Source organism: Puma concolor, chromosome B1 (assembly GCF_028749965.1).
Source record: "Puma concolor isolate L17-30 chromosome B1, mPumCon1.1.hap2, whole genome shotgun sequence".
NCBI classification, from domain to species: domain Eukaryota; kingdom Metazoa; phylum Chordata; class Mammalia; order Carnivora; family Felidae; genus Puma; species Puma concolor.
This window is the reverse complement of record NC_141670.1, coordinates 133,706,790-133,719,747: the sequence shown is the minus strand read 5'-3', so window position 1 is coordinate 133,719,747 and position 12,958 is coordinate 133,706,790. Positions and strand designations below refer to the sequence as shown.

The window sequence follows — 12,958 nt, the reverse complement described above, 5'->3', positions numbered from 1 at the left end:
ATGACAGGTTTTAACTATGAAAGACTACTCTTTAATGAGAAGGCAGGTTAGGGCTCTCTTAATATAGCCAGGGCCCATTCCAGCAGGCAATCAACCACAGAAAGGCGCCGTACTCACAATGATGGGTATGGTGTTGGCTCTGGACAGGATCTGTTTGACCAGCCGGTATCTGTCATACAGCGGCTTCATGACCTGACGTTCGTTCTTGGTTACCTGAAAGCAAGAGCGACGCAGCTGAGAAGCCTGCCTCTGGTGGTCAGGCTGTCAGCAGCTCAAGCTCAGGGCCTGGGGGAAATACAGATGATTCAACTCCGCTCTCGCCATTCTTGCAAAATGAACTTAAACTAATAATATTTTTCAGCCAGTGAATGTTTAAAATATAGACTTTAGTTGCAGACCTTTGGAAATCAGCAGCACTGCTTTTCCTCAATCAAAGCTATGACCAGAATTCCCAGGTGATTCAGGTTCAGGGAAGAAGAAAGCATGTATTTCTATAATACTTACGGTGCAGCTCTGTAATCCATTTTTTTTTTTTTTTTACATGTTTCTCTCCCCATGAAGTTGTTTTTAAGGACAAGGTTCTGGCGAACAGTAGGTATTCAAGGAATATCTGCTGCTGCAAGACTGCATGGACTGACTCCTCCCCATAGCCCTAAAATCTGGCAGGGTGCTCACAAATGTTTAAAGAACAGCCCCTTCAGGCAGTGGCGGCGGGGGGGGGGGGGGGGGGGGGCGGATGACACTCAACTCCCTGGGGTTTGGTACTAGAAGCCTTTCATCATTTGCTGCTTCTCTTCTTCTGTCACACCTCAAGCTTCAGAGATAAACTAGGCTGTCTCCTACCTCTCCGCCTGGTCCTGTATGCCCTGCAAAGGCTGCCTCCCTGCTTCTTGGTTTGGCAGGTTCCAGATCAAGAGCCACCTCCCCCGTGCAGCATCTTCCAACATCCCCCATTCTGGGACACCTGCTCATTCACCTGTGTGTCACCTACTGCACCCTGTGTATACTTTGTAACTTCACACATGCTGTGCTATAGACTGAATGTGCATGTCTCTGCCAACCTCCTTTACTGAAACATAATCCCCCATGTAATGGCATTAAGCAGTTGGGACATTTGGAGGTGATTAGGTAAGGGTGGAACCCTCATGAATGGGATTAGTGCCCTTAAAAAAGAGAGCTCCCTTGCCCCGTCTTCTAAGTGAGGACAGTAAGAGAATGGCTGTTGGTGAACCAGGAAAGAGCCCTCACCAGACACTGAATCTAACAGTGCCTTGATCTTGGACTTCCCAGCCTCTACAACTGTGAGAAATAAACTTTTGTTGTTTATAAGGCACTCGTCTATGGTATTTTGTTAGAGCAGATCTGTGGATGACACATTTTATACCCTATAGTAACTATGTGTTGGCACATCTGTCTCCTTTTTAAGACTGTAAGGCCCTTGAGAGCAGGTGTTTGTGTTTTGTATCCCTGGAAACTATGTCAGTGCCTGACATAACAGAAATATTACATGAATATCTGCAAAATGAGTGAACATTTAAAACATAAATATGTATGCAAAATGTATAGGTATGTATGCAGTTCACTTGTTTACTGAAATGGCCAAAGGGATTAAGTATCTTTGTTTTGAGTCTGCTATTTGTCTTCTGTGCTTTATTTCGGTGCACACATAAGGAATGAGTTACAGAGGTAAGGAAGGGCAAATAGCATTAGCTGTGACCATTTCTCTAATGGGCCTTTTGGGCCTCCAGCTTTGAAGACAACTGTGGATTATGCATGAATGGGTCACTCCTTTGTAACCTTTTATTTTTGCCTTTCTCAAAGTGGTCAACAATAAGTAGACTTTGGACAAACTTCATGTGTCAGGATAGGATCCTGCCATTATGCAAAAACATCTTGTGGACTTATATTCTATTCAGAGCACTAAATAATCTTTTCTATTTGTCTTCCTAATGTCACAATGTTAAGAGTCAAATGGAATTTTCCTATTTCTTGTTACCATATCAAAAGGAGTTTTAAAATTTTTATTTCACAGATGATTGTCAAAAAAGAAAGGGAATACAGACATCATTTTACACAAGAAAGTCTAAGGATCAAACTATGGATGTTACTACTGGACGCATGTACCACAACGGCTAACATGAAAGGACAGACAGTGCCAAGCATCAGCAAGAATGCTGAAGAACTGAACTCTCCTTCACTGCTGTGAAGAGTGGAACACTCTGGACAACTATGTGGCAGTGTCTACTAAGGCTGGACATAGGACTCCTCAGTTCCACTCTTTTTTTTTTTAATGTTTATTTATTTTTGAGACAGAGAGAGACAGAGCATGAGCATGGGAGGGGCAGAGAGAGGGAGACACAGAATCTGAAGCAGACACAGAACCTGAAGCAGGCTCCGGGCTCTGAGCTGTCAGCACAGAGCCCGACGCGGGGCCCGAACCCACGAACCGCGAGATCATCACCTGAGCCGAAGATGGACGCTCAACTGAATGAGCCACCCAGGCGCCCCTCCTCAGTTCCACTCTTAAGTATATACCAAACAACTGTGGCCTTAAGCTCACCAAAAGCCATACAGAATTATGTTCACAGCAGCACTTGGAAACCATCCATATGGCTAACAACGGGATGGATAAGGTATGTTCCCCAAACTGAATACTATACAGAATGAGGATGAATGAGCCACAGCTACAGGTAGCATTGTGCATTGATCTCACAAAAATAAACCCAAGTAAAATAAGCCAGACACTAAAGAATACATACTGTAACATTCTACTTCTGTAAGTTCAAAAATAAGCAAGTAGAATCTACAGAGTTAGAAGTCAAGATGATGGTTTTCCTTCATGCAGTGGAGGTCATGGTAAGGACTGGAAGGGGCTGGGAGCAGGGTTTTCAGAGGATCAGCAACATTTGTTTCTCGATGCTGGTTACCTGGACTTGTTTACTTTGTGAAACTGCATCAAAATATGTATTTATAATTTCCATTCCTTTCTGTATTTATGTCATACTTCAGTAAGAGTTGAACAACAGCCACAGATAAGTCTGAGGAGTAGAAATGGAATGACTTGTACAATCTCACGTGTAGAATGACAAAATTTAGGACTGGAACACATGGAATCACTTTTTAAATACAAGATGTATCCATTAAATGTGTTGCAGATGAGGTTAAGGCACATCCTAATTGTCACCACATAACATGTGGAGAAATACTGTGCAAGATAAACAATAGTTTAGTGACCAAAAGACAAACCAAAAATAATCATAAGGAGCTAGCATTTCCCCATTGTGGACTTGCATCCTATTACTTGTTGCTTGGCATAAACATCTTTGGATTTTAGAGGACAGTCTGGATTTTAGAAGGAGACTTATCTGGTAAAACCAGTCAGCTATGGCAAATTTAAAATATTAAATATCTTTAAGTCTGACGGATGGAAAGAACTGATACTACTTGGTTTACACCAGAATTATTTTCATGAAATATCTCTGAAGACAAAGGCTTGGTGATACTCCTAAGTTAATACAATTTTCACTCACCATAAAGCCATGTCACATGCAATTATCAGTAGTGGATTTGTTAGATGAGCCAAAATCTAACCAACAGTTACATAAACAAAGCAGGGCCTTGGCTGAACTGCTAAAAAAGGGTCAGCTGATATTAAATGGACCATGGGAAAACTGTTTGGAAGTCAATGTCTCTTATTCTTGAATCATGGGCTGCTTGGAGATTCTGTTATTGACCCAGTTCTTGGTTCTGGCCTTTAAATGAGCCAATAAAGTTCTCTGAGCCCCGGTTTCCTGATTGGTAAACTGTAGAATTCAGATTAGAAAATCTTTATGATGTACAGTTGCTTGAAGATAACTTTAGGCTAAGCATGTAATACATGGTATTTTCTATAATACTTTCATTCCTCTTGCCTCAAACCTTGATTAGATTTTCATTTAGGTGGTAGCTGTGAATGGCTTTCCAGTGTGTGGGAAAAGGGTTACTACAGAGATGTATTTTGCACACAAATCAGGACAACGTAAAAACCTAGATACAAACATCTAATGGGGGAAGGCAGCTCCTCCCATTCTGTCTTTGTTTTTGATTAAAAGAAATCTTCATTTACTGGTCTCTTACCACTTTATTTGGTTGCTCTGTAAAGTGTCAGATAATATTTCCAGGTACCATGGGAACACCAGACAATAATTAATCCACATTTAAGTAGAGGAAAGTCTTGGACAGAAATTACAAAGACCTGATGAGACAACTGCATTTGCCTGCCTTTATCTTTTGTGATGGTTTTTGTCTTAGCCTCAGATAAAACTTCCCTATAGAAATACCCATTTGGGGTCTGTTACCTGCACAACACAACAAAGGTCAAAGAGAAAATGATTGATGCTTTTAATTTGAAGATAAAGATAGAACTAGAACCATGGCATGTTAGAGCTAGACGAGCCTTGTTTTTTCATATGATGAAACTAAGCACTGAGAGGGTAATGACTTGCCCAAGGCAGTAGATCTGGGTCAAGAACTCAGGTTTACTGACTCCCAGCCCAGTTTTGTTTCCATTCACATATGAGCAAGATGTGAAGTAAAGTAGAAACTTAACATGGTTAAGACATACTAAAAATGTCACAGTGAAGCATTTTCCTCTAACAGGGCTTGACCAAGTTGTCTTCTGAATATAAAGAATTCTGCCTTCCAAGCTCAGAGCTCTGCCTGTATTGAGTTCACAAGACCTCTAGCTATCAACAGTAGCACAGAAGCACTGTGCCACCTAAAAATCTTCTTAGTAAAACAAGTGATTTGAATTTGTGTGTAGAGGGATACCTCTGAGTCATAAAACTACTGGCAGGAGAAGACAAATGACATGGATTCTTAGAACTATTGCATATTGGCCCATCAACTCAGAAAATGGCAACTGTTTCCTCTTTATTATCAGGTAAAAGTGGTGGACTGTGCCATGAACTGATGGCAATGGCCAACTTTGGCAAGATCCAGATCAGGATTTACGTGCAGATCAAGTGGATTGATGGGCTACTCCAAGGAACAAATCAAAGCACACCTGATGGAGGGTCCAAAATAGCACTACGAGTAGGGCAATAAAATAACCAAAGTCACAACAACAGAGAGCAAGTAACAATCTCTGAAAAAACACCTCCTGAAGGGCCAGGCCCTGGACAGTATATGACCCTCCTTTAATATAGCAGTGCTCACAGGTACAGAGCACACAACAAGCTTTTAAAATGCATAAGGGGCAGAAAACTAGCCAAAATGATGAAACAGAAGAACTCTCCTCAAAAGAAATTCTAGGAAGTAGAGACAGCTAACGAACTGATCAAAAACTATTTAAGCAATATAACAGAACAAGAATTTAGAATAATAGTCATAAAATTAATTGCTAGGCTTGAAAAAAGTATAGAGGACAGCAGAGAATCTATTGCTACAGAGATCAAGGGACTAAAATATAGTCATGAGGAGCTAAAAATGCTATAAATGAGGTGCAAAATAAAATGGAGGCGGCCATAGCACAGATTGAGGAGACAGAGGGGAGAATAGGTGAATTAGAAGATAAAATTATGGAAAAGGAGGAAGCTGAGAAAAAGAGAGACAAATAAATCCAGGAGTAGGAGGGGAGAATTAGAGAACTATGTGATGCAATCAAATGGAACAATATCTGTATCATAGGAATTACAGAAGAAGAAGAAGAGAGAAAGGGGCTGAAGGTGTACTTGAACAAATCATAGCTGAGAACCTCCCTGATCTGAGGAAGGAAACAGGCATTAAAATCTAAGAGGCACAGAGAACTCCCTTCAGACGTAACTTGAGTCGATCTTCTGCACAACATATCATAGTGAAACTGGCAAAATACAAGGATAAAGAGAGAATTCTGAAAGCAGTTAGGGATAAACGGGCCTTACCATACAAAGATAGACACATAAGGGTATTAGCAAACCTATCTACTAAAACTTGGCAGGCCAAAAAGGAATGGCAGAAAATCTTCAATGTGATGAACAGGAAAAATATGCAGCTGAGAATCCTTTACCCAGCAAGTCTGTCATTCAGAATAGAAGGAGAGATAAAGGTTTTCCCAAACAAACAAAAACTGAAGGAATTCATCACCACTAAACCAGCCCTACAAGAGATCCTAAGGGGGACTCTGTGAGTGAAGTGTTGCAAGGACCACAAATTACCAGAGACATCCCTACAAGCATGAAATCTACAGATACCACAATGACTCTAAACCCATATCTTTCACTAATAACACTGATTGTAAAAGGACTAAATGCTCCAACCAAAAGACACAGTTTCAGAATGGATAAAGAAACAAGACCCATCTATTTGCTGTCTACAAGAGACTCATTTTAGACCTGAGGACACCTTCAGATTGAAAGTGAGGGGATGGAGAACTATCTATCATGCTACTGGAAGTCAAAAGAAAGCTGGGGTAGCCATACTTATATCAGACAAACTAGACTTTAAAGGCTGTAACAAGAGATGAAGAAGACCATTATATAATAATTACAGGATCTATCCATCAGGAAGAGCTAACAATTTTAAACGTCTACATACTGAATTCAGAAGCCCCCAAATATGTAAAACAATTAATCACAAACATAAGCAACCTTATTGATAAGAATGTGGTAACTGCAGGAGACTTTGATACTCCACTTACAACAATGGATAGAACATCTAGACAGAGAATAAATAAACAGGGCCCTGAATGATATATTGGATCAGATGGACTTGACAGACATATTTAGAACTCTGCATCCCAAAGCAATGGAATATACTTTCTTCTCCAGTGCATGTGGAACATTCTCCAAGATAGATAACATACCGGGTCACAAAACAGCCCTTCATAAGTATAAAAGAATTGAGATCATACCATGCATGCTTTCACATCACAATGCTATGAAGCTTGAAATCAACCACAGGAAAAAGTCTGGAAAACCTCCAAAAGCATGGAGGTTAAAGAACACCCTACCAAAGAATGAATGGGTCAACCAGGCATTAAAGAAGAAATTAAAAATCATATGGAAACAAATGAAAATGAAAACACAACCATCCAAATGCTTTGGGATGCAGCGAAGGCAGTCCTGAAAGGAAAATACATTGCAATCCAGGCCTATCTCAAGAAATAAGAAAAATCCCAACTACAAAATCTGACAGCACACCTAAAGGAAATCATAGCAGAACAGCAAAAGCAGCCTAAACCCAGCAGCAGAAGAAAAATAATAAAGGTCAGAGCAGAAATAAACAATATAGAATCTAAAAAAAACAGTAGAGCAGATCAATGAAATCAAGAGTTTTTTTTTTGAAAAAATAAACAAAATTGATAAACCTCTAGCCATGCTTCTCAAAAAGAAAAGGGAGATGACCCAAATAGATAAAATCATGAATGAAAATGGAATTATCACAACCAATCCCTCAGAAATACAAGCAATTATCAGGGAATACTATGAAAAATTATATGCCAACAAACTGGACAACCTGGAAGAAATGGACAAATTCCAAAGCACCCACACACTACCAAAACCCAAACGGGAAGAAGTAAATTTGAACAGACCCATAACCACCGAAGAAATTGAACCAGTTATCAAAAATCTCCCAACAAATAAGAGTCCTGGGCCAGATGGCTTCCCAGGGGAATTCTACCAGACATTTAAAGCAGAGTTAATACCTATCCTTCTCAAGCTGTTCCAAAAAACAGAAATGGAAGGAAAACTTCCAGACTCATTCTATGAAGCCAGCATTACCTTGATTCACAAACCAGACAGAGACCCCACAAAAAAGGAGAATTACAGGCCAATATCCCTGATGAACATGGATGCAAAAATTCTCAACAAGATACTAGCAAATCGAATTCAACAGCATATAAAAAGTATTATTCACCATGATCAAGTGGGATTCATTCCTGGGCTGTAGGACCGGCTCAGTACTCACAAATTGATGTGACATATCACATTAATAAAAGAAAGGATGGAAACCATATGATCCTATCAATAGAAGCAGAAAAAGCATTTGACAAAATACAGCACCCTTTCTTAATAAAGACCCTCGAGAGTGTCAGGATAGAAGGAACATACTTAAACATCATAGAAGCCATTTATGAAAAGCCCACAGCTAATATCCTCCTCAATGGGGAAAAACTGAGAGCTTTCTCCCTGAGATCAGGAACATGACAGGGATGTCCATTCTCACCGCTGTTGTTTAACATAGTGTTGGAAGTTCTGGCATCAGCAATCAGACAACAAAAGGAAATCAAAGGCATCAAAATTGGCAAAGATGATGTCAAGCTTTCACTTTTTGCAGATGACATGATTCTATACATGGAAAATCCAACAGACTCCACCAAAAGTCTAGAACTGATACATGAATTCAGCAAAGTTACAGGATACAAAATTAATGTACAGAAATCAGTTGTATTTTTATAAACCTATAATGAAGCAACAGAAAGACAAATAAAGAAACTGATCCCATTCACAATTGCACCAAGAAGCATAAAACACCTAGGAATAAACCTAACCAAAGATGTGAAAGATCTGTATGCTGAAAATTATAGAAAGCTTATGAAGGAAATTGAAGAAGATACAAAGAAATGGAAAAACACTCCGTGCTCATGGATTGGAATTATAAATATTGTTAAAATGTCAATACTACCCAAAGCAATCTACACAATCAATGCAATCCCAATCAAAATTGCACCAGCATTCATCTCGAAGCTAGAATAAGCAATCCTGAAATTTGTATGGAACCACAAAAGACCCCGAATAGCCAAAGTAATAATGGAAGAAAAAAAAAAAAAAACAAAGCAGAAGGTATCACAATCCCAGACTTTAGCCTCTACTACAAAGCTGTAATCATCAAGACAGCATGGTATTGGCACAAAAACAGACACATAGACCAATGGAATAGAATAGAGACTCCAGAACTGGACACACAAAAGTATGGCCAAATAATCTTTGACAAAGCAGGAAAGAATCCAATGGAAAAAAGACAGTCTCTTTAACAAATGGTGCTGGGAGAACTGGACAGCAACATGCAGAAGAATGAAACTAGACCACTTTCTTACACCATTCACAAAAATAAACGCAAAATGGATGAAGGACCTGGATGTGAGACAGGAAACCATCAAAACCCTAGAGCAGAAAGCAGGAAAAAACCTCTCTGATCTCATCTGCAGCAATTTCTTACTTGACACATCTCCAAAGGCAAGGGAATTAAAAGCAAAAGTGAACTATTGGGACCTCATGAAGATAAAAAGCTTCTGCACTGCAAAGGAAACAATCAACAAAACTAAAAGGCAACCAACGGAATGGGAAAAGATATTTGCAAATGACATATCTGATAAAGGGCTAGTATCCAAAATTTATAAAGAACTGACCAAACTCCACACCCAAAAAACAAATAATCCAGTGAAGAAATGGGCAGAGGACATGAATAGACACTTCTCTAAAGAAGACATCCAGATGGCCAACAGGCACATGAAAAGATGCTCACCATCACTCCTCATCAGGGAAATACAAATCAAAACCACACTGAGATACCACCTCATGCCAGTCAGAGTGGCTAAAATGAACAAATCAGGAGACTATAGATGCTAAAGAGGATGTGGAGAAACGGGAACCCTCTTGCACGGTTGGTGGGGATGCAAACTGGTGCAGTCGCTCTGGAAAACAGTTTGCAGGTTCCTCAAAAAATTAAAAATAGATCTACCCTATGACCCAGCAATAGGAATTTACCCAAGGGATACAGGAGTGCTGATGCATAATAGGGGTACTTGTACCCCAATGTTTATAGCGGCACTTTCAACAATAGACAAATTATGGAAAGAGCCTAAATGTCCATAAAGTGACAAATGGATAAAGAACATGTGGTTTATATATACAATAGAATATTATTTGGCAATGAGAAAGAATGAAATCTGGCCATTTGTAGCAACATGGATGGAACTGGAGAGTATTATGCTAAGTGAAATAAGTCAGGCAGAGAAAGACATACTGTATATTTTCACTCATATATGGATCCTGAGAAACTTAACAGAATACCAGAGGGGAGGGGAAGGGGGGAAAAGTTATAGAGAGGGAAGGAAGGAAACCATAAGAGACTCTTAAATACTGAGAACAAACTGAGGGTTGATGGGGGGTGGGGGGGGGGAGGCTGGGTGATGGGCATTGAGGAGGGCACCTGTTGGTATGAGCACTGGGTGTTGTATGGAAACCATTTTGACAATAAATTATACACACACACACACACACACACATATATATGCATATATATATGTTAATATATATATAAAGTTAAACTAATTGATAAAAAAATGGTAGACTGTGCAAAGAGAAGATAGTCCTGAACAGCAGATAACCAGATAACCAGAGGGAAGTATTTACATAAAGCTTCAGAGTTTGCATTTAAATTTGAACATAGTGTGTTTAGGGCCATGTTAGTTCCCAAGGTATTAAAATACAACATTAAAATCTACTGATGAGGAAGAGCGTCAAGAAGAAACTAGAAGTTCTGAGAAAGCAACTCCTTCCTTCCCCTCTACATTACCATAAAGGTATGGTTGGCAAAGGTAATACAGTGACGTATAGTTATGTGTTGTACTTCCTGTGACATGGACTTCGATGAGACTGGTCCTTAAATGTTAAAAAGGACATGCTTTCCTAATAATTAATAGAGATTTATGTAAATGAGTGTGTTTTTGTTTTTCATACACATGTCAATCTGTAGAGTGCGCCGTTAAAGCAAACAGCCTTGTTTAAAAAAATCTACAAAGCAGCAGACAACTGTTTTGGTCTGTGATTTTGATATTCGTTGTCCTTTCAAATCAGAATTTGTAGACTCAGCAAAAACCCATGAGCTTTGAGCACCTGCTTTTCTAAAAAACAGAAAAAAACCCCCCAAAAAGCAAAAAAGCCACAAACCCACAACAACAAACAAACGAAAAACAAAACAAAACAAAACAAAAAAAACCAACAACAGCTAGGATTTGGAATGAAAGTTTAGCTCTGGAAATACATGTATTTTTCTTCTAAGAAGAGTTTGCCCAAATGGTATTTACAGTTCAGGGTCCACGGTAACATCACAGATCTAAGAATGAAAAGTTCACTCTTTGATATTCACACTGGCCAGATATCAAATGAACTCTGCTTTTTGTGAGGAGGCTGGAGCATCATGTTCCAGAGGGAGGCAGACAGTCTGACTGAGAACCAGCAACTAATGCCACTCAATGTTCTAGAGCACTTGTTTCCTGCCCTATGAGATGCTAAAATCTGGACCCAAAAGGGTGTTTTTCCAACATCTAAAAAAACCATGAAAGAAAAGGGAATAACAAAGCAGGGCCAAGATCTAAGATTTCACATTCCTAATGATAAGAGTGCTAAAAAAAATTTGTGTTCTTTCTCCTGGTTCCATCATTTAATAAGAAGTAGGCCATAGACAGCAGAACATATACTTGTAGCAAAAGTGAAAACATCATTGATTGGGCACCCTCAAATCTGCTACCAAGCCACTGTGTCCCACTACTCAGGCCAGACAGCCCACAGGTAAATGTGTGCATGTGTGTCTGTCAGCCAGTCTCCATGACAACCTAGAACAGACATCTCTGAGGTTACCACAGTAGCTCAAAGCCAACAGAGCTGGTCTCAGTAGGGCTGGGTTCTGAATCTAGGTCTTCCCATCCCAGTCCCTGTACATGGCCTCAGGCCAGGCAGAATGAGAGGATCTGTGCCCAACTCTGAGCAACAAACATCTGGCACACAAGCGCCTGAAGTGGCAGTAAAGATTAGGAGGAGAAAGCAGCTGAGAGATCTCAGGCCTCAGGCAAGGAAGTCTTTAAAGGAGTCTATCAATGTCGTATGTAAATATACACCACAAGCAGAGAAGGAACGCTGGAGAAGGAAAGCACGCGAGTCCTGCCCACCTGTCGGCCATGAGGAGAGCTGTACTTAAAAGCCTCTGAGCCGACCGTGGAGAAGGGGTCTCTCTCTTCTAGAAGGATTTCAGTTTCACTTCTACAAGTGCTGAGTCCTCCAGGAGAAAAGGACAAAGTTTCACAATATATCTGAGCTCCAGTGCATTTACTATTTGATTCAATGCCTTTAAAAAATCCAAAACAAAACTTGACTTGAAACAGAACCATTATCCCAGAGCACCAGTATTTTTCCACTGTTGGGACAGGCCAGCAAAATCAATCAGCAGCAGCTCCAGCTTTTTTTTTTTTTTAATTTAAACCTGATAAATCCAGAACCAAAATACCATGGAGGATGCAATCTATAGACAGTTCATTGGGCACACGGTATGTATCAGGTCTCTGTGCTAGATGCTGAGGACCAGGTGCACTGCTCGGTGAACAAAACCCAGAATTCCTGTCCTTACAGATCTTAGAGTCTAGTGCAATTCCAGTCTGGAAACAAGTCTTTATTCAAAAGAGTGTATTTTACATGAAAATACCATCTCTGTTACATAGCCAGGGCTGTGGCTGCAGAAGAGGTCTATGCATTTTGGCTATATAAAAATCCTCTGGGAATATAAACTTCATGCTTCTTTAACACCTGCTCTTAAGAACTTGTTTTGTTGGGTTCTTGGCAACACTCTTAACAGAAGGTCGCTAGGAGTAACTGACAAGGATATCTGATTACAAGTTCCTTAAGGAATAAAGCAGAAGCCTATTGGGCCACAGTCTCTCCCAGGACTCACAACAAACATGCAATAAACATGCTTGCTGAATAACAAATCTCTTCAAATGCTTCCTGTTGCTATGAAAAGGCAAAGCCATATTTTGGACTCCTCACACTTTTGGTTCAGGACGATGGCTGGAATTTCTCTACAGATAAACACTGGTTGCAACTACACTGAAGAGAGATTGAATTCTAGGGTAGATCATACTAGTTTAACACCTTCATTTTATGGATAAGAATGCCTAGAGCCCGTCATGACTTGTAGGGGCGGATCTGAGGCCAGGGAAATTTCT

The 12,958-nt window shown here is 39.9% G+C and overlaps 1 protein-coding gene across 12 annotated transcripts in view; it reads right to left on the bottom strand.

Moving 5' to 3' along the window:
* Positions 1 to 12,958, bottom strand: part of FAM13A (family with sequence similarity 13 member A) — a 348,053-nt gene that overhangs the window by 35,184 nt on the left and 299,911 nt on the right. For all 12 annotated transcript variants that reach the window (XM_086704590.1, XM_086704594.1, XM_086704588.1 and 9 more), the window contains one exon: positions 118 to 213. In XM_086704590.1, coding sequence (XP_086560716.1) covers positions 118 to 213 — 96 coding nt within the window. The remainder of the gene's footprint in view (positions 1 to 117; positions 214 to 12,958) is intronic.